This window comes from Strix uralensis, chromosome 33 (genome assembly GCF_047716275.1).
Source record: "Strix uralensis isolate ZFMK-TIS-50842 chromosome 33, bStrUra1, whole genome shotgun sequence".
NCBI lineage: Eukaryota > Metazoa > Chordata > Aves > Strigiformes > Strigidae > Strix > Strix uralensis.
Window position 1 is genome coordinate 2,043,572 of NC_134004.1, and position 21,359 is coordinate 2,064,930.

Genomic DNA, 21,359 nt, shown 5'->3' on the forward strand with positions numbered 1-21,359 from the left:
GGCACACGCGTGTGCCCCCCAGTACACGTGTGCCCCCCCATACGCAGCCCAACACACACGTGTGCCCCCCCATACCCAACCTGGCACACACGTGTGCCCCCCCGTGCCCCCTTGTGCCGCAGCTCTGGGTCAGACACATTTATTGGGGGGCCCTGAGGCCGCCCCCCCCAAATTAAATACAAACCGAAGCCGCCCCCCCCCCAGCGCCCGCCTGTGCCCCCAGCGCCCCCCCCCCCCCACCCCCCCCCCGCGCTAGTGCAATCACCCCCCCGCGCCCTGGGGACGGGGACACCCCGGGGACACCCCAGGGACAGGGAGGGGTGGGGGGGGTTTGGAGTCGTCCTGTCCCACCCCCACACCCCCCCCCCCCTCGAAAAAACCCCCCTTTGGGCGCGGGGTCAGTGCAAAGTGAGGTGCCCGCGGCGGGGGGCACGGGCAGTGCAGCGCGCGTCAGCCGCGCTGGGTGACACCGCGACTGGGTGACACTGTGCCTGGGTGACACCGCGCCGGGTGACACCGCGACTGGGTGACACCATAACGGGGGGGGTGTGACACCGCGCTCAGGTGCCACTGCGGCGTGTGTGTCTGTAGGTCCTTTGTGCCAGGCGCGGTGACACGGTGTAGGCACGGCGGGGTGTTGGCCACCCCCCCCCCCCCCACTCCGCGGTGTCCTGGCTGTCACTGGGGTAGCGGTGCCGGTCCCAGCAGCGATGTCACCGGCCCGGCGGCGGTGGCCCGGTGCGGCGGTTGTGCCCAGCGTGCAGGTTGTGCCAACTCACGGCGCCTGTTCCCGGCGCGGCGGTTGTGCCCGGGGTTGTGGCCGCGTGGCACGGTGGGTGTCCAGCGTGGCGGTGCCCGGCGCCGCATCACCCCACGTGCCGGTGACGCCCGTCCCGGCGGTTCCGTTGGCTGGTGGTGACGCCCAGCCCGGCGGTTCCCCGGCCGGTGGTGACACCCGTTCCGGCGGTACCGGGATTGTTGTTGCCCGGTAGGACGGTGTCCAGCGTGTCGGTGGTGGCCGGTACGGGGGGACCCGGCGCGGCGGTGCCCGTCCCGACGGTGACGCCCATCCCGGTGGTGACACCCGTTCCAGCGGTACCCAAGTCGGCGGTGGTGCCCGTGCCGGTGGTACCGGGACTGTTGTTGCCCGGTAGGACGGTGTCCAGCGTGTCGGTGGTGGCCGGTACGGGGGGACCCGGCGCCGCGGTGCCCGGTGGCGGTGCGGGTGACGCCGGCCGGTGGTGCGGGGCCCCGTCAGGCCTCCGAGGCCGCCTGGGGCTTCAGCTGCGCCTTCTCCATGGCGGTGCCGTAGGGCCCCGAGCGCTTGAAGAAGCCCAGCTGGGGGGGGCAGGGGGGGGTCAGGGTGCCCCCCCCGTGTGCCCTGAGACCCCTGTGGTGCCCGTGTCCCTGTGTCCCACATGTCCCCTGTGTCCCCCCCATAGTGCCCATGTCCCCTGTGCCCCCCCCTGACCCCTTGTGCCCCCCCAGTGGTGCCCATGGCCCTGTACCCCCATTTCCCTGTGACCCCCCCCCGTGTCCCCTGTGCCCCCCCCGACCCCTTGTGCCCCCCCAGTGGTGCCCATGGCCCTGTGCCCCCCATTTCCCTGTGCCCCCCCATGTCCCTTGTGCCCTCCCATGTCCCCTGTGCCCCCCCCAGCCCCTTGTGCCCCCTCAATGGTGCCCATGGCCCTGTGCCCCCCCATTTCCCTGTGCCCCCCCCATGTCCCCTGCGCTCCCCCCGGCCCCCTGTGCCCCCCCCAATGGCGCCCTTATCCCCAAGACCCACCCCCATGTCCCTTGTGCCCTCCCATGTCCCCCACATGTCCCTTGTGCCCCCCCATCCCCACTGTGGGCCCCAAAATGCCCCCCCCCCGGCCCCAGACCCTCCATACCAACCCCCCCCGCCCCCCCCAGCCCCCCCAGACCCACCTTGTAGAGGCCGTAGCAGAGCAGGGCGAGCAGCAGCAGCCCCAGCAGCACCGCCAGCACCACCACCCACACCGGCACCCCCGGGCTGCCCTCGGCGCGCGCCCACTGCAGCCCCGTCACCACCTGCCACCCAGGGTGTCACCCGCGGGGTCACCCACGGCGTCACCCTGCACCCACTGCAGCCCCGTCACCACCTGCCACCCAGGGGGTCACCCGTGGGGTCACCCACAGTGTCACCCTGCACCCACTGCAGCCCTGTCACCACCTGCCACCCACGGTGTCACCTGCGGGGTCACCCTGCACCCGCTACAGCCCTGTCACCTCCTGCCACCCACAGCATCACCCACGGGGTCACCCACAGCATCACCCCTCACCCACTGCAGCCCTGTCACCTCCTGCCACCCACAGTGTCACCCGTGGGGTCACCTATAGGGTCACCCCATGCCCATGGCAGCCCTGTCACCTCCTGCCACCCACAGTGTCACCCGTGGGGTCACCTATAGGGTCACCCCATGCCCATGGCAGCCCTGTCACCTCCTGCCACCCACGGTGTCACCTGTGGGGTCACCCCATGCCCACTGCAGCCCTGTCACCACCCACAGTGTCACCCGTGGGGTCACCCCGCACCCGCTACAGCCCCGTCACCTCCTGCCACCCACGGCATCATGCCCAGTGCCACCCACCGTGTCACCCCACGCCCACAGCAGCCCCGCCCCCCCCCCCCCCCCCGCCACCCGGGGTGACCCCTGTGTCCCCCCCGGTCACCTGCAGGCGCTGGCTGGGGTAGTGTTGGGGCCGGACGCGGTACGGCAGCCGCAGCACCCGGTACTCGGCCTCACAGCGCAGCGCCTGCGCCCGCACCTCCCGCTGCAGCACCCACCGTCAGCACCCGTGGGCACCCCCGGACACCCACAGGGCACCCACGGACACCCACAGGCACCCACGGACACCCGCAGGGCACCCACGGGGTACCCAAGGACACCCACTGATACCCACAAGCAGCCACCAACACCTGCGGGACACCCACAGGGCACCCACCAACACCCACGGGGCACCCGTGGGGCACCCATGGACACCCACCACCCGCAGAACACCCACAGGCACCCACGGACACCCAAAGGGCACCCACAGGGTACCCAAGGACACCCACGAGCACCCACCAACACCTGCGGGACACCCACGAGCACCCACCAACACCTGCGGGACACCCACAGGGCACCCACCAACACCCCCGGACACCCATTGGGCACCCACCAACACCCACCACCCACAGAACACCCACAAGCACTCACGGGCACCCGCAGGGCACCCACGGGGTACCCCAGGACACCCACTGGTACCCACAAGGCACCCACCAACACCCACCCAGACACCTGTGGGCACCCACCAACACCCACGGGGCACCCATGGACACCCCCCAGGGCACCCCACAGCCACCCACCAACACCCACATGAGCCAACAGGCACCCACTGACACACACGAACACCCCCAGGGGACTGTGGGTCTGCACCCAGCACCCTGACCCCCCCCCCCACTTCGTGGGTGACGAGGGCACCCCCTTGGGTGACCAGGGGTGCCCTGTGGGTCCGGCGCACAAGGGGGTCCCAGCAAGACGGTCGGGACGCTGAGGGGCCCCAGGGGCTTGTTGGGGTGCTGGGGTGGGGGCGTGGGGACACTGGGGGTCCTGGGGGGGTCTCACCTGCCGCAGGGAGGGGGCCCAGAGGCGGAAGGTCAGGCGCAGGCTCACCCGCTGCTGCTTCTCCAGCCCCCCCATGGGGCAGCTCAGCCGGAAGCACTCGGCCTCGGGACACCCCTGCGACCCCCCCGCGTGTCACCCACCGCGGGGACACCCCCAGGTGTCACCCACAGCGGGGTCACCCCCCCCCCCCCTTCCCCACCTTACATCATCCACAGCAGGGACAACCCCCCCCCCCGCTCCCCGTGTCCCCCTGGCACCCAGGTGTCACCCACTGCAGGGCCGTGCCCCGCCCCCCCCCCGCTGTGTCCCCCACCTTGGGGACACCCACACAGCGTGGGGACAGCACCCACGGGGGGCATGCGCCAGCCTGGGGGTGCCATGGGGAGGGGGGGGACACATGACAGGGACATGTGGGCAGAGGGGGGACACGGGGGCACTGACCAGGGTGTGGGGGGGCGTGGGGGGGCCGCTGCCCCGCGTGTCCCGCGTGTCCCTCGTGACCGTGTCCCCCGTGTCCCGGCGCTGCAGGACGTGTGGCTCCGGGCTCTGCTCCTGTTCCTGCGGGGCGGGGGGCAGCTTTGGGGACAGTCCTGTCCCCCTGTCACCCCCCCCCCAGCGCCCAGTGCCACCCCCAACCTCCCACTGCCACTGGTGTCCTCCTTCCCCACCACTGCCCAGTGCCACCCGTGTCCCCTCCCGGTGTCCCCCAGCCCTCCCAGTCCCGTCCCCCCGCCCAGTGCCCCTCATGTCACCCAGTGCCACCTGCCTCGGTGGCCCTCAGTGCCCTCAGTCTGCCCATCACCTCCCAGTGCCCCCCAGTACCCCCCAGGGCTCCATCTCCCAGTGCCACCTGGTGTCCCCAGTGCCACCCAATGGCCCTGGCACATCCCAGTGTCCCCCAGCGCCCCATCTCCCAGTGCCACCCAATGTCCCCAGTGCCCCCCAGTTCTCCATCACCCAGTGCCACCCAGTGTCCCCAGCACCCTCCAGTGTCCCCAGTGCCCCCCAGTTCTCCATCACCCAGTGCCACCCAGTGTCCCCAGCACCCTCCAGTGTCCCCAGTGCCCCCCAGTTCTCCATCACCCAGTGCCACCCAGTGTCCCCAGCACCCTCCAGTGTCCCCAGTGCCCCCCAGTTCCCCATCACCCAGTGTCACCCAGTGTCCCCAGCACCCTCCAGTGTCCCCAGTTCTCCATCTCCCAGTGCCACCCCATGTCCCCAGTGCCCCCCCGTGTCCCCGTCCCCGCGGGCGCACCGCCAGGCGCAGGCTGTCCAGGGGGTGGCTGGCGGAGCAGTTGCGGGGTCCCGAGTGGCCGGTGACATAGAGGAGGGGGTGGCCCCGGTAGCTCAGGGGACAGCTCAGCTCCAGGGTGCCGTGGCTGATGGCACTGGGACCCTCGTTCACCACCTGGTGGCACCAAGGCGGGGACACACACACACACACGGCAGCGTGGGGGGACACCCACGGCATGGGGACATGGCACCCACAGGGGACCCCGTGGCACGGGGACAGGGGTGAGGGACATGGGGACCCTGAGAGTTGGGGACAGGGGCTCCCCCGGTTTTGGGGACATGGGGACCTGTGGGGTCAGGGACAGGGGGACCCCCGGGGTTGGGGACACAGGGACCCCTGGGGACACAGGGACATGGGGACCCAGGTTTTGGGGACATGGGGACCTCCGGGGTTGGGGACATGGGGACCCATGGGGACAGGGGCACCCCTGGTTTTGGGGACATGGGGACCTGTGGGGTCAAGGACAGGGGGACCCCTGGGGTTGGGGACACGGGAACCCCTGGGGACACAGGGACATGGGGACCCATGGGGACAGGGGCACCCCTGGTTTTGGGGACATGGGGACCTGTGGGGTCAGGGACAGGGGGGCCCCCGGGGTTGGGGACATGGGGACCCCTGGGGACACAGGGACATGGGGACCCACAGGGACAGGGGCACCCTGGTTTTGGGGACATGGGGACCCACAGGGACACAGGGCCTGTGGAGTTGGGGACATGGCCACCCCCAGACATGGGGTCCCCGGTTTTGGGGTCATGGACACCCCCGGAGTTGGGGACACGGGGACCCCCAGGGTGGGGGGACAGTGGCTCGGTGCCCCCCACCTCATAGACGTGCTCCACGGGTGGCCCCAGGTCCTGCAGGCGCTGGGGCGGCCGCTCGGGCGTCCAGCCCCCCTCGGGGACAATGACAACATCGGGCCGGGACACCCTGGGGGGGGGGGGATCCACAGACACGGGGGGGGGTCAGGCAGGGCTCAGTGACCCCCCCTGGGCCCCCCCGGCGCGGTGACACTCACCCGAAGGCCGAGAGGCGAGTGGCCGCCCGCACCTCCAGCGGCACCGTCACCACTTCGCTCTGCGAGTTGTTGGCGTTCTTGCTGCCGGCACACGGGGGGGTCACGGCACGGCCCCCCCCCCCCCCCCCCCCAAAACCGCCTGCTGGCGCCGGGGGGGCCAAGGGACACCCCCCTCCCCAACCCAACGGACCCAGATGGGGGTGGGCTGGAACCCCCCCCCAAGCCTGTGACCTGCTCTCCAAGCCTAAAGGGGACCCCCCCACACCTTTTGGACCCCCCCCCAAGGTTCCCAGATGGCTGGACCCCCCCCACCCCAAGGTGCTCAAGGTGGGACCCCCCCACCCAGAGCCCCCCCCCCCCAGGTCCCTCCACTCCAGCCCCCCCCAAGCAGAATCCCCCCTGACACCCCCAACCAGGACCCCCCCACAATGATCCCTTAGCTGGGACACCCCCCCCCATTCCAGAACCACACTCCACGGTGGGACCCCCCCACCCCAGCCCCCCCCCACCCTGGGATGCCCCATCCAGGCCCCCCCCCGCCCCCCCCCCCCACCTGCGGATCTGCAGCTCGAAGCGGATGCTCTTGCTGCTGTCGCTGAGGTGGGGGACAGTGAAGCGCAGCCCCCCCCAGATCTGGGGGCAGAGGGGGGAAAGGGGGGGGTCACACCGGGCCCCCCACACCCCCTGCCCCCCCCCCCAGCCCCCCCGGGCCCCCCCACTCACGCTGGCACCGGCCTTCATGGGGTTCCCCAGGTCGCAGATGAGGGGGCTCGAGCTGTTGCCCCCCTCGAGCTCACAGCTCAGCGCTGAGAAATTCTGGGGGGGGGCGTGTCAGAGGTGAGGGCACCCAGGGGGGCCCATGAGGCACCCCCCGACCCCCCACACACCCACCCTGTCCCAGGGGGCACCCCCCGACCCCCCCACGCACCTACCCCATGCTCAAGAACCCCAGGCACCCCCCGACTCCCCCCCCACACCCCCCCCATCCCAGGGGGCACCCCCTGCCCCCCCCACGCTCCCACACCATTGCAGGGGGCACCCCCCCACGCACCCACCCTGTCCCAGGGGGCACCCCCCGACCCCCCCACGCACCTACCCCACGCTCAAGAGCACCCCCACGCACCCCCCGACCCCCCCACGCACCCACCCCCACCCAAGAGCACCCCCACGCACCCCCCGACCCCCCCACGCACCCACCCCCCACCCAAGAGCACCCCCAGGCACCGCCCCGACCCCCCCACCCCATGCCCAAGAGCACCCCCCGACCCCCCCCACATACTCCCCCCGCCCCGTCCCAGCCCCTGCCCAGCGACCCCCCCGCCCCAACGCACCCCGTGTGGGCGCAGCACCCCGGTGTACTGGGCGTGGGGGGGGGGGCGCACGTGCAGCTCAGCCTCGTAGGCCCCCCCCTCGCCCTGGTTGCGGGCGTTGAAGGTCAAGTTCAGGCTGTTACGGTCCCCCAGGTAGACGGCGCGACGGTCCCTGCGGGGACCCGGTGTCACGGCCACCCTGTGCCACAGCCCCCCCCCCACCCCCCCAGGGCCTCCAGGGCCCCCCAGGGCCCCTCCCGGCCCCCCTGGCCCCCCCTTACACGGCCGCCTCCAGCTGCAGGTCGGGGACGCAGACGTTGTCCTCACCGCAGTCCAGCTGGATGTGAGCCTGGGGGGGGGACATGGGGACACAGGGTGATGGGGACAGTGGGGGACACGAGGGGGATGGGGGACACGAGGGGGATGGGGGACATGGGGACAAAGGGGCACCCAGGGACAGTGGGGGACATGGGGACAGTGGGGGACACGGGGGAGGTGGGGACGTGAGAGTGATGGGGGACATGGGGACAAAGGGGCACCCAGGGACAGTGGGGGACATGAGGGACAGTGGGGGACATGGGGACAAAGGGGCACCCAGGGACAGTGGGGGACATGAGGGACACGGGGGACATGGGGACAAAGGGGCACCCAGGGACAGTGGGGGACATGAGGGACACGGGGGACATGGGGACAAAGGGGCACCCAGGGACAGTGGGGGACATGAGGGACAGTGGGGGACATGGGGACAAAGGGGCACCCAGGGACAGTGGGGGACATGAGGGACACGGGGGACATGGGGACAAAGGGGCACCCAGGGACAGTGGGGGACATGAGGGACATGGGGGACATGGGGACAAAGGGGCACCCAGGGACAGTGGGGGACATGAGGGACACGGGGGACATGGGGACAAAGGGGCACCCAGGGACAGTGGGGGACATGAGGGACACGGGGGACATGGGGACAAAGGGGCACCCAGGAGCAGTTGGGGATCAAGGGGACACGGGGGCGCTGGGGGCACAGGGTCATTGAGTGATGCAGGGGACAGTGGGTGACAATAGGGGTTGGGGGACAACGGCTGATGCAGGTGGCACAGGGTGCCACTGGGTGCCATGGGGCGGCAAGGGGTGACACTGGGTGCCATGGGGTGACACTGGGTGCCGTGGAGTGATGAAGGTGTCGTAGGGTGACACTGGGTGACACCAGGTGCCAGAGGGTGGGACAGGGTGCCATAGGGTGCCATGGGGTGACACTGGGTGCCATGGGGTGACACGGGGTGCCATGGGGAGGGACAGGGTGCCATTGGGTGCCATGGGGTGCCACTGGTTACCATGAGGTGACACTGGGTACCATAGGGTGACACTGGTGCCATGGGGAGGGACAGGGTGCCATTGGGTGCCATGGGGTGCCATGGGGTGCCACTGGTTACCATGAGGTGACACGGGGTGCCATGGGGTGACACGGGGTGCCATGGGGAGGGACAGGGTGCCATTGGGTGCCATGGGGTGCCATGGGTGCCATGGGGTGACACTGGGTGCCATGGGGTGCCATAGGGTGACACGGGGTGCCATGGGGTGACACTGGGTGCCATAGGGTGCCATAGGGTGACACGGAGTGCCATGGGGTGACACTGGGTGCCATAGGGTGCCATTGGGTGACACGGAGTGCCATGGGGTGACACTGGGTGCCATAGGGTGCCATTGGGTGCCATGGAGTGCCACTGGTTACCATGAGGTGACACTGGGTGCCATGGGGAGCCATAGGGTGACACGGGGTGCCATGGGGTGACACTGGGTGCCATCGGGGGTACCTTGGCCTCCAGCCGGGTGCGGGTGTGGGCAGCCAGCACCGGGTGCAGCCCGTGGTGTCGGGGGGGGCGCGGGCGTCCAAGGCGAAGCTCAAGGCCACGGCGATGGGTGACAGCTTGTCCCGAAACTCCGACTCATTCTGCCAGGGGGTGGGGGGGGGTGACACGGGGATGAGCAGGGGGTGTGTGTGGGGGGGGTCCCTCGGGTGCCCCCCACCCCCCCCATGGTCCCGGCGTACCCGCAGGAAGGCGGCCAAGGTGCGGCAGCGGGTGCCGGCGCCGTTGGGGACGGGCAGGGTGAGGGTGCGGGTGGGCTGCCCCCCCGGCAGGAACAGCGCCCGCCGGCCCCCCCCCCGCCTTCGCCCCATCCACGCTCAGCTCCACCGCGAAGCCTGGGGGGGGGGGGGACACACAAACACACCCCCAGTGTCAGGGTCCCCGGGGTGCTGGTGTCCCCCCCAGAAAATGTGGCGCCCCCCCCCCCTCCCCACTCACCGATGGTGCCGGGCAGGTGCCGCCCGGAGGCGTTGAGGCAGAAGCTGACGTTGATGCTGGGGGGGGGGGGGGGGGGGGGGGGCACCCATGGGACCCCCCTGCTTGCCCCATGGGTGCACCAGCATCCAGGATCCCCCCCCCCGCCATCCTCCTGTGCCCCCCCGGTGTCCTCCATCCCTAATTGTCCCCAGCACCTCTGGATGTCCCCCCCACCGTGCCCCCCCCCCCAACTCCTCAGGGTTCCACCCCCCCCCCATGGACCCCCCAGCACCCCCAGGCATTGGGTGCCCCGCTTTGGTGCCCCCAAGCCCCCCCTCCTCGTCACTCCTTGCTGCCCTCAGGCCACCTCCACCCCCGTGTCCCCAAACCCACTGTGCCCCCACTTACCCCATGTCCCCCCAAGTGTCCCCATGTCCCCAGGAACCCCCCTGGTGCACCCTCCAGACCCAGACCCCCCCCCCCCATGTCCCTGCCGTCCCCAACCCCCCCGTCACCCCTTGCTGCCCCCCCCAGCGCCCTCCACACCCGTGTCCCCAAACCTACTGCGCCCCCACTTACCCCCATGTCCCCCCAAGTGTCCCCATGTCCCCAAGAACCCCCCTGGTGCCCCCCCCCCAGACCCATGTCCCTGCTGTCCCCAAGCCCCATCACCCTTGCTCTATCCCCTGGGCCACCTGAGAACCTGGGGACACCGCAGTTGTCCCCAACCCCTCTGTAGCCCCCCCTAGAGACCCCCTGACCCCCCCAGGGTGCCTGTCACCCCCCCCCCCGTGGTGTCACCCACCAAGGGACGTGGAGGCCGGTGCCCTCGAGGACGCAGCCGCGCTCCTCGGGGTTGAACATGGTGGGGAAGACGCTGAGCGCGGCGCTGGCGTGGACGATGGGGCGGCCCCTGGGGACAGGGTGTCAGGGACACCCCGGGGACACCCCGGGGACACCCCCCCCACGCCCCCCCCCGCCCCAATCTGCCAGCAGCACCCACCTGTACACCACGGCTGTGTCCACCCCGAAGGCGCCCACCAGGAGGTCTGCGGGGAGAAGGGGACAGTGGTGTCACCCGAAGGTGGGGTGACACGGCCGGGAGGGGTGGCAGTGGTGGTGGGGAGGCACCCATGGGGGGGGCACAGGGGCTGGGTGGCCCCTCCATGGGGTGGCACGGCCAGGCTGGGTGTCCTCAGCCATGGGGCACCCACGGGGTGTCACGGGTGGATCTGGGTGTCCCTGGAAGGGGTGGCACAGCCAGGGTGAGTGTCCCCAACCACTGAGCACCCACAGGGTGTCACAGCTGGATCTGGGTGTCCCTGAAAAGGGTGGCATGGCCAGGCTGGGTGTCCCCAACCATGGAGCACCCATAGGGTGTCACGGGTGGATCTGGGTGTCCCTGGAAGGGGTGGCACGGCCAGGCCGGGTGTCCCCAGCCGTGGGCCACCCCTGGGCTGGGAGCGGGTGGCCGGGTGTCCCCGGGGGGGGGGTGGCGGGTCCCTTACCCGGGTAGCCGTTGCCATCCAGATCGGTGGCCCCGCGCAGGGCGGCTCCGAAGAAGTCGGGGTGTCGCCCGGGCGCCCAGTGTCCCCGCAGCACCTGGGCGGGCTGGGGGTGCAGCCCGGCCCCCCCCCCGCTGTAGATGTACACCAGCCCCTGCCGGCCCTCGGCGCCCAGGGGGGCCCCCACCGCCACGTCTGTGCCACGACACTCAGGGGGGGGGCACGGGGGGGCCATGCCCACCCACCCCGGGCACCCCCTGGGCCACCCTATAGCCCAGGCACCCCCCTGCACCCCCCATGCCACCCCCTTGCACAATGACCCCCCCCCGTACCCCTTGCACCCCCCACCCTGTGCAACCCCCTTGAACCCCTCACACCCTCCTGTAGACTGGGCACCCCCCCTGTGCGCCCCCCCCCAATCTGAGGACCCCCTGCACCCCCCCCCGGTGCCACCCTAGAGCCTGGGGACCCCCCTGTGCCCCCCCTCACCCTGGGCACCCCCTGAGTCCCCCCACATGCCCTGGGCACCCCCCTGTGCCCACCCCCCACCCTGGGGACCCCCTGCACCCCCCCCCCAGTGCCACCCTATAGCCTGGGAACCCCCTGAGCCCCCCCCCTCACCCTGGGTACCCCCTGCACTCCCTGTGCCCCCCTCCCCTGCCCTGGGCACCCCCCTGAGTCTCCCTGTGCCACCCTATAGCCTGGAGAACCCCCCCGTGCCCTCCCCCTCACCCTGGACACACCCTGTGCCCCCCCTTCACCCCGTGCCCCCCCCTCCGGGCACCCACCATTGAAGCCGTCCAGGTCAAGGTCACCCAGGGGGGCGATGGCGCTGCCGAAACGCCCGAACTCCTGGGGCCCGGTGAGGGCCATGGCGGGGGTGGGGGCCATGATGGGGGGGGTGGGGGCCAGGGGGGGGGGCGGGCAGGGCCCCCCCGGGCAGCTGCAGGTACAGGTACACCCTGCCCACCTCCTGCACCCGCCCCTCCCCTGTCCGCGCCATGAAGAGGGGGGCCCCCACCAGCAGATCGGCCAGTCTGTGGGCAGCGGCTGTCAGCGCCCCCCCACCTCCATCGGGAGGCGGGGGGGGGGGCACCCATGGGTGCCTGGCATAGCACCCATGTGGGTGGGTGGGTGCGGGGGGGGGACACACACACTCACCCGTCGTTGTTCACGTCCGTGGCTGCCACAGCGTAGCCGAAATACGCTGCCATCTGAGGGGGGGGGGAGTGGGGTGATGGGGGGGGGGGCGCCCCCACCCTGTCTGAGGACCCCCCCAATATGCACAGGGCCCCCCCCCACCCTGGGTGGATGCTCCTAATACGTGTGGGTGCCCCCCACCCTGCATGGGTGCTCCTGCCCTGCATGGGTGCCCCCCACTCTACCCAGGCGCCCCCCCCCCCGCCATGCACAAGTGCCCCCCCCCGCATGGGTGCCCCCCACCCTGGACAGACACCCCCCCATCCTGTGTGGATGCTCCCAATATGGATGGGTGCCCCCCACCCTGCACGGGTGCCCCTCCCCTCATACACAAGCCCCCCCCCCCCATGTGGGTGCTCCCACCATACATGGGTGCCCCAGGGGGGCACCCTCCCTCCAGCTCTCGTGGGGACACCCAGGGACATGGGGGGGGGGCACCCAGCATCCCAGGTGGGCACCCCCCTTGCCCCCCCCCACCTCGTGCTCCCCCTCAGGGCCCCCCCCCCCCCGGCCCCACCTGCTCCCCTGAGAAGTTGTACAGGGACTTCATGTTGGTGCCATTGAGGATGGTGACCTGGGGACAGGGGGGACATGGGGGGGGGATGACACTGGGGTGTCCCCCCCCAGGTGCCCCCCCCCTCCCCCGTGTCCTCCTGTCCCCTGTCCTTACGTAGCCGTAGGTGAGGTTGCCCTTGGGGACACCAGCCACAAAGTCTGCAGGGGACAAAGTGACCTTGTCAGGGGGGTGTCTGGGGTGGGAGGGGGGGGGGGGGGGCTGTGACACCCCCCCCCCCTCCAATGTCACCCTCTGGCACCCACCTTGTGTCATGTCCCCGCTGAACTCGCCGACTGCCACCGAGTAGCCTGGGGTGGGGAGAAGTGTCACCCGCGGTGTCACCAACACCCCCCTGAGCCCCGTGTCCCCAATGCCCTTGTGCCCCCAGTGTCCCTGTTCCCCGTGTCCCCATGGCCCTGCTCTGTGTCCCCATGCCCATGTCCCCTCTGTCCTCATGTCCCCTGTGCCCCATGTCCCCACATCCCATCCTCCCATGTCGCCATCTGTGTCCTCATGTCCCCCATGTCCCTTCTGTGTCCCCATGCCTGTCCCCCATGTCCCCTGTGTCCCCATGTCCCTATCTCTATGTTCCCATTCCCATGTCCCCATGCCTCTGTCCCCCCATGCCCCACATCCCCATGTCCCCGTCCCCCCATGCCCCTGTCCCTCCTGTGTCCCCATGTTCCCATTCCCACGACCCCCCACGCCCCTGTCCCATCTCCTGTGTCCCCATACCCCATGTCCCCATGCCCCATGTCCCCCCTGTGTCCCCATGTCCCTATTCCCATGTCCCCATGTCCCCCCTCTCCTGTGTCCCCATACCCTGTGTCCCCATGTCCATGTCCCTCCCGTGTCCCCATGTCCCCATACCCTGTGTCCATGTCCCTCCCGTGTCCCCATGTCCCCATACCCTGTGTCCCCATGTCCATGTCCCTCCCATGTCCCCATGTCCCCATACCCTGTGTCTCCATGTCCCCCCATGTCCCCATGTCCCCATACCCTGTGTCTCCATGTCCCCCCCATGTCCCCATGTCCCCATTCCCGTCCCCCCAGTCGCCGTGTCCCTCTCTCCTGTGTCCCCATGTCCCCCCCGCGTCCCCCCCCTGTCCCCAGGCGGACCCATGTAGCTGTCATCGTAGGTGGGGGCCGCCTGGCGCGTCTGGAGCTGCCCGGCCACCTCCTGGATCAGGTACTCGGGGTAGTTGGAGGCCGCGATCTGCTCCTGCGTCGCCGACATCACCTGCCCTGGGGGCGTGGGGGGGGCCCTCAGCACCCCGGGGTGCTGCCCGCCGTGCCGGCCGGGTGGGCAGGGGCAGGCAGCGGCACTTAGGGGCAGGCAGGGGAGTTTGGGGACAATTGCGGGAGTTTAGGGGTGTCTAGGGACAGGCAGGGGAGTTTAGGGACAATCGGGGCTGGCAGGGGCTGGCAGGGGCAGGGGGGGCAGGCAGGGATGGGGGGGGGGCAGGGGGGAGCTGGCGGGGACGGGGGGGGCAGGCAGGGGCTGGCAGGGATGGGGGGGGGCTGGCAGGGACGGGGGGGGGCAGGCAGGGGCTGGGGTCTCACCTTGCCAGAAGTAGCTGCCAGGCCCCCCCAGGAGCACCCGTCCCGTCTGCGGAGAGACCAGGGGGGGCCCCCCCTCAGCCTGGGGCACCCACCAGGCCCCCCCCCAGCCCCTATATGCCCCCAGGCCCCTCTATACCCCCCCACCCCCATATACCCCCCTGTGACCCCCAATAGAGCCCCCAAACCCCCAATATACCCCCCAGCCCCCATTACCCCATGTACCCCTGCCCCCCAACCCTCACCCCCCCCTCAGGCCTACGGGTCGTGGCCCTCCCACCCCCATCATACCCCCGCCATGTCCCCTTACACCCCCCGTGCCCCCCCCGTGCCCCCACCTGGGTGAACTCGGCGCTGAAGCCCCCCTGGCAGTAGCCCTGCCCGGCTGCAGAATTCAGGTCTGTGGGGAGAGGGGGGGGGGGGGGCAGCAGTTTTGGGGGCTGGGGGGGGGGGCCATGGGTGCTGGTTGGGAGGGCTATGGGGGTGTCACCCCCTTGGGTGCCAGGCTGGGGATGCCCAAGGTCCCATGGGTGCTGGTTGGGGGGCAATGGGGGGGTGACACCCCCGAAGTGCCAGGCAGGGGGGATGCCTGGGGGGGGGCCCTGGGTGCCAGGTGGGGTCTGGGGGGGTCACCCTGGGGGTGTTGGGCATGAGGGGGGGGGAATGTCCAGGTCCCCAAGGGTGCCAGGCAGGGGGTTCTGGGGGTGTCACCCATGGGTACCAGGCAGGGGGGGGGATGCCCACTGAAGCCACCCATGGGTGCCAGGCTTGGGGGGTGCCTGGGGGTGCAGGGGGGGGCGCGGGGGGGGTCCCACCTGAGCGGCAGGGCGCGTACTCCACGAACTTGGAGAAGTTGCCAATGGAGAGGAAGCAGGTGCCCACCGGCTCCCGCCCCCCCCCCTCCTCCTCCTTGGGGGGGCTCCAGCTGTACAGTGGGGCGCAGGCCTGGGGGGGGGGGGGGGCGCGCAGGCAAGGGGGGGGACACACATGATGATGACACACACACACAACAAGGGGGGTACAGGGGTGAGGGGGGGCACAGGGGGTCCACACACAGACACACCCCTGCCCCCTGCTGCCTCTGTGCCCCCTGCTCACCCCCCCGGTGCCCCCCCCCCCGTGCCCCCCCCCCCGTACCAGGATGGAGCCGTTGTGCGCCCGCACGGTGGCCCCGAACCACTGCAGGGACTTGAACTCGACGGGGTCGGGGGTCTCTGTGCTGTTGCCCCCAAAATCGTGGGTGCGGGGTCCTGGGGTGGGGGGAAGCAAGGGTCAGGCTGGCACCCGCTGCCACAGCACCCATGGGACCCCCCCACCCACTGCTCCCCCCCCCCAGGTTTATCATTAACCAGGCGGGACAAGAGCCCGGCTGCGGTGCCAAGGCCATGGAGGGGGGGGACACACATGGCCGTGGGGGACGATGACGTGGGGCTGGGCTGGGGGGGGGCCCATGGGGGGCTGCTGGGTCCTATGGGTGCTGGGGGGGTCATGTCCCCACCCCTGTCCTTGTCCCTGTGTCCCATGCTCGGGGGGGGCCTGTCCCCACCCATGTCCCAATCCCTGTCCCCCACCCGTGTCCCCACCCTGTTCCCATGCTCGGGGGGGGGCTGTCCCCACCCGTGTCCCCATGCCTGGGGGGCACCATCCCCACCTGTGTCCCTGTCCCCCACCCATGTCCCCACCCTGTCCCCATGCTCGGGGGGGGACCTGTCCCCACCTGTGTCCCAATCCCTGTCCCTATGCTCGGGGGGGGCCTGTCCCCACCCATGTCCCAATCCCTGTCCCTCACCTGTGTCCCCACCCTGTCCCCATGCTCAGGGGTGGCCCATCCCCACCCGTGTCCCTGTCCCTCACCCATGTCCCCACCCTGTCCCCATGCTCGGGGGGGGCCCATCCCCACCCGTGTCCCCGTCCCCTCACCGAGGTGGTCGAAGTCGATGGGGGTGCAGTCGTCACCGGGGGGCCAGGGGCAGTGGTAGACGGCCCCCCCCCTGGGTGACATTGGGCTGGCTCGTGTTGGCCTTGGGGGCACCCACCAGGATGCTGACGCTGGGGGGGGGACACACAGTGAGGAGGATGCTCGGGGCGGGGGACAGGACATACCCGAGTGTCCCCCTGGGGACAGGGTGGCCGTCACCCACGAGACACCCAGCGGATGGAGGGGACACAGGAACCCTGGGGGGGGGGGGGTGTCCTGGGCGGGGGGCACCTTTGTCGTTGTGTGTGTCCCCCCTCGCCCCCCCCGGGTCCCACGGGCCCCTCTGACTCAGCCCACGGGGCCGGGCCTGGGTGACCCCTTCCGGCTCCGTGGGAGAGGAAGCGCCGAAACCACCCACGGGCGGGGGGGCCACCCACCATGGGGGGGGCCTGGGGACACCCAGGGTCCCCCATCCCCCGGGTCCTGGGACACACACACACACACACGCAGACACACGGGGGGTGCCCCTCAGTTTGCCTGGGTCCCCCCCGGGTGCGGGTCACGCGTGGGCGAGGGGGGGCGCGCGGGGGGGGGCAGGGCCGTGCCCGGACGCCTGGGTCCCCCCCGAGCCCCCACCGCCCCCCCGGGGCAGCTCCCGGCTCCGGTTACAGGAAACGCTCCGGCCGGGGGCTACGGGGCCCCGGGACCCCCGATGGGGGCCGGGGGGGACGCACCGGAGCCGGGAGCGGGGCTCAGCCCCGCCGGGGACCCCCGGGGCCGGACCGTTCCCAGTTCCCGTTCCCCCGCCCCGGTCCCGGTTCCCGGTTCCCGTTCCCGGTTCCCGCTACCCGGGACCGCCCCGTTCCCGGTTCCCGGTTCCCGCCGCGGTGTCCCGTTCCCGTTCCCCTGTCTCGATTCCCATTCCCGGTGCCCCGATCCCGTTTCCCCCTCCCCGTTCCCGTTACCCGCTCGCGGTCCCGTCCCTCCCCGCCCCCGCCCCGCTCGCGGGGCCGCTCCCCATCCCGCCGGGCCGGTCCCGGGCCCGCCCGCTCCCCGCTCCCCGTCCCGCTCCCTCCGGCCCCCGGTGGCCGCTCCCGCTCCCCGCCCGGTACCCGCTGCCCGGTTCCCGTCCCCTTCCCAGTTCCCGGGGCCGCTCCGGGTGTCCGGACCCGTCGCGGTGCCGCTGCCGCTCCCGCCCCGTCCCGGTGCCGTTCCCGGTGCCGCTCCCGGAGCCGTTCCCGGTACCTGCGGGGCTGGGGCAGGTAAAAGTCCAACGCGAAGCCGAAGAGGGACCCGGGGGCCCCGCGGAAGGCGACGGGCCGCGACGCCTCCAGGTTGAAGGCAGCGACGGGCAGCGGCGGGAGCAGCAGCGGCAGCAGCAGCGGCGGCAGCAGCGGCCGGGGCCGGGGGCGGCGCGGGGGGGCCGGGGCCGGGGCCGGGGCCATGGCGGAGCGGGGCTGGCCGGGATCGGCGCTGCCTCCCGCTCCCGAGTCCCCTCGGAAAGTGCCCGGGGGGGGCCCGGCCCGCCCCGCCCCGCCGTGACTCACCGGGGAGGAGCCAGAGCCCCGCCGGGCACCGGCACCGGCACCGGGCCGGGCAGGGCCGGGGGAGCCGGGACATCCCGGGGGGTGGGGGCGGGGGGGAGAGGGACTTCGGGGAGGGGGACACCTCCGGGGCACCGGGACAGCCGGGACATCAGGGACGGGGACACGCCGGGGCACCCCTGGGACACCGGGACACTCCGAGGGACCGGGACATCGGGGAGGGGGACACCCCTGGGGCACCGGGACACCGGGGATGGGGACACCCCGGGACACGGGGACATCAAGGACAGGGACACCCCGGGCGCACCAGGATACCCTGAGGACGTTGGGACAACGGGGGTGGGGACACCCGAGGGACACCGGGACACCCGGACATCAGGAATGGGGACACCCCGGGCACACCAGGGTACCCCGAGGGCACCAAGACAGCGGGGATGGCGACACCCGAGGGACACCGGGACACCAGATACTGGGGACCAGATCACTTGAGGACACTGGGGACAGGGACAGCGGGGACTGGGATGCCCAAGGGGGACTGGGACACCAGGAACAGGGACACTGGGGGGACACTGGTGGGACCAGGACACCAGGAATTGGGACACCCGAGGGGACCAGGACACTGGGAACAGGGACACTGGGGACCAGGACATTCGAGGGGGACTGGGACAATGGGAAGGACAGGGACAGCAGGAACTGGGACACTGGGGACACACCCGGGGGGACTGGGACACTGTGGGGACACCAAGAGACTGGGGGGAGACAGGGGCCCGGGTGGCAGCAGGACACTGGGGACTGGGACACTGGTGGGGGGGAACTGGCACACTGGGGGGGGTGGGGGGGTGGGGTGAGGGGACACAGGACACCAGTGTGGGGACTGGGACAGAGGGGATGAGACACCAGGTGACACGGTGGGGAGGACACTGGGGGTACTGGGACAATGGGGGGACGGGGGGACACAGGGGACACGGTGGGGGCGGGACAGCAGGGAATGCTGGGACACGGGAGGTACTGGGACACGGGACACTGGGGGTACTGGGACACCGGGACAGGGGGACACTGGGGGTACTGGGACACTGAGAGGACAAAGGGACACGGGACACCGTGGGGGGACCCGGGTGGGACAGGCACAAGGGGACGTGGGGGTACAAGTGGGGACGGGGGGGGGGGGGTACACAGGACACCAGTGGGACACTGGAGGACACGGAGGGGGGGGCAGAGGACATTGGGGATGGGACACGGGGGACACGAGTGGGACAGGGCTGGGGGGTCGTGGGGCTGGGGACAGCGGCGGGGAGGAAGGGGACACGGGGGGGGGGGGGGCGGAGGGGGGGGGGCTGGATCCGGCTGCTGCTTCCTGGAAGGAAACAGCGGAAACGGAGCCGGAGCTGGAGCCGTTCCCACGCGGCGGGGGGGGGGGGGGGGAGGTGGCCGGGACCCCCCCCCACGGGGACACGCGGTGTGAGGGGGGGACACACACACACCGAGCAGCACCCCAGGACCCTGCCCCAGTGCGGGGTCCCCGTGCGAGGGGCGACGGTGCCCCCCCACGCGCTGCCCGGTGGCACCTTTGCTGCCTCCACGCGCGTGTGTGAACGGTGCCCACGCACACGAGTGTGCAAACGGTGCCCGCTCAGCCCCCCCCCCCCCCCCAAGTGTGCAAACATCCCCCATCTCCCAGCGCACGAGTGTGCAACTGGTGCATGCTCAGCCTCTCCCGCCACGCACGCTCGCCACGTGCTCGTGCAAAAGGGAGGCGGGGGGGGGGTGTGTGTGTGTGTCCCTTCCACGACCCCCAAAATTCGGGTGGGAACCTCCCCCCCCCCCCCCCCCCGCCCCTAAAACCGGCCCCCGTGTGCGAGGCGGGTGCCCGGGCGTGCGAGGGGCGGGGGGGGGTGTGTGCGGGGGGCCGGGGGCCTCGCACGAGGCCGCGGGGCCGGCCGCATTCCTGCGCCGCTGATGCAATGGCGCCCGCGCAGCTGGGCCGGGGGCTCGGGGGGCTCCGGGGGGGCCCCAGGCCTGGGGGGGTCCCTCCCTTTGTCCCCCCAACTAGGCCTGGATGTCTGGGTGCACGGCCCAAGCACCCTGCTATGGGTGCTGCGCCCCCCCCCCCCCCCTCCTCCCCTCCCCAGTGTGGGTTTGCACACACGTGTGGGTGCGGGGGGGTGCGTGTGCCCCCCATGGGGACAATGGGGACGTTTCCGTGGCTGGGGAGGGGGGGGGAATGGGGGGGGGGAAGTGACGGGCGGGTGGTGAACAATGTGCTGGCGCCGGGGCCTTTCCTGCCCTCGCGCGGCCTCGCACGCCCGGCCCCGTGCTGGCACCAGCACTCGTGCACACGCGTGTGCCCTGACACTGTCCGCCATGTGAGCCCGTGTCCTGTGATACCGTCAACTCAGGCACACGCGTGTGTCCTGACACCACGCCCTCGTGCACACGTTGCGTGTCCAGGCACCATCCCCTCGTGCACACGCGTGTGTCCTGGACACCGTGCCCTCGCGTGTGCCCTGACACCATCCCCTCATGTGAGCCCATGTCCTGTGATACCATCAACTCAGGCACACATGTGTCCTGACACCGTCTGTCATGTGAGCCCATGTCCTGTGATACCGTCCCCTTGTGCACACGCGTGTGTCCTGGCCCTGTTCCCTCATGCACATGCATGTGCCTTGACACCATTCTCTCGTGCACACGCACGTATTTTGGCCTTCTGCCCTTGTGCACACGCGTGTGTCCTGGCCCCATCCCCTTGTGCACACACATGTCCTGACACCCTCCCTTCATGTGTGCCCACGTCCTGACCCTGTTGCCTTGTGCACACGTGTGTGCCCTGACACCATCCCCTCATGCACACGCCTGTGTCCTGGCCCCATCCCCTCGTGCACATGCGTGTGCCTTGACACTGTCTCCTCATGCACACACGTGTGTCCTCTCCTCATGCACACACGTGTGTCCTGGCCCTGTGCCCTTGTGCACACACGTGTCCTGACACCACCTCCTCGTGCACACACGTGTCCTGGCCCTGTCCCCTCGTGCACACGCGCGTGTCCTGACACCGTCCCCTCGTGCACACTCCCCCCAGGTCCCTCCCCCTGTCCCCGTGCAAGGGCTGTTTGGGTGCCCATGGCCACAGGCCGCCCCCTCATGCCTCAATTCCCCCCCCCCACCCCCCAAGGGACACCCCGTGGGTGCCACCCCCCGAGGGACACCCCACGTGTGTGTCTCCCCCCATTCCCACGGCCCCACCTCACATTGGGGGGGGGGGGGGGGGGGGGGGGCTGCGCTCCCGGCTAAGTTTGGCCAGTGCTGGGGAGCGTCCCTGAGTCACCGGGTTGGGGGGGGGGCCAGGGGGGGCCCCGGGCCTGACTCACCACCGCCGCCAGCCCCCTATATAGCCTGGGCCGATGGCGGGGCCACGTCACCCCCCGCCTGGGGTGGGGGGGACAAGGTGGGGCACCCCCGAGTTGGGGGGACACACACACACAGGGTGACACTGGGTGCAGGGAAGGCGGGGGGGGGGGCAGGCACCAGTGCTACGGGGGGATCCCTGTG

The 21,359-nt window shown here is 71.3% G+C and overlaps 1 protein-coding gene across 1 annotated transcript; it reads right to left on the reverse strand.

Annotated features, from left to right (window-relative positions):
• Positions 1 to 253: 253 nt before the first annotated feature.
• ITGA5 (integrin subunit alpha 5) lies at positions 254 to 17,755 on the reverse strand. The gene is given in 34 exon segments (XM_074853767.1): positions 254 to 1,338; positions 1,930 to 2,052; positions 2,695 to 2,796; positions 3,630 to 3,743; positions 4,071 to 4,187; positions 4,885 to 5,037; positions 5,745 to 5,850; positions 5,939 to 6,019; positions 6,492 to 6,571; positions 6,662 to 6,754; positions 7,270 to 7,420; positions 7,530 to 7,597; positions 9,057 to 9,112; positions 9,115 to 9,193; positions 9,293 to 9,406; positions 9,408 to 9,445; positions 9,549 to 9,604; positions 10,333 to 10,440; positions 10,531 to 10,576; positions 11,036 to 11,227; positions 11,821 to 11,971; positions 11,973 to 12,069; positions 12,194 to 12,246; positions 12,750 to 12,806; positions 12,903 to 12,946; positions 13,052 to 13,096; positions 13,908 to 14,033; positions 14,352 to 14,397; positions 14,687 to 14,748; positions 15,164 to 15,293; positions 15,486 to 15,598; positions 16,269 to 16,338; positions 16,340 to 16,397; positions 17,512 to 17,755. Coding segments are annotated over 34 exon segments (3,213 nt in total). The 5' UTR covers positions 17,712 to 17,755; the 3' UTR covers positions 254 to 1,254.
• Between the last annotated feature and the right edge of the window lie 3,604 nt (positions 17,756 to 21,359).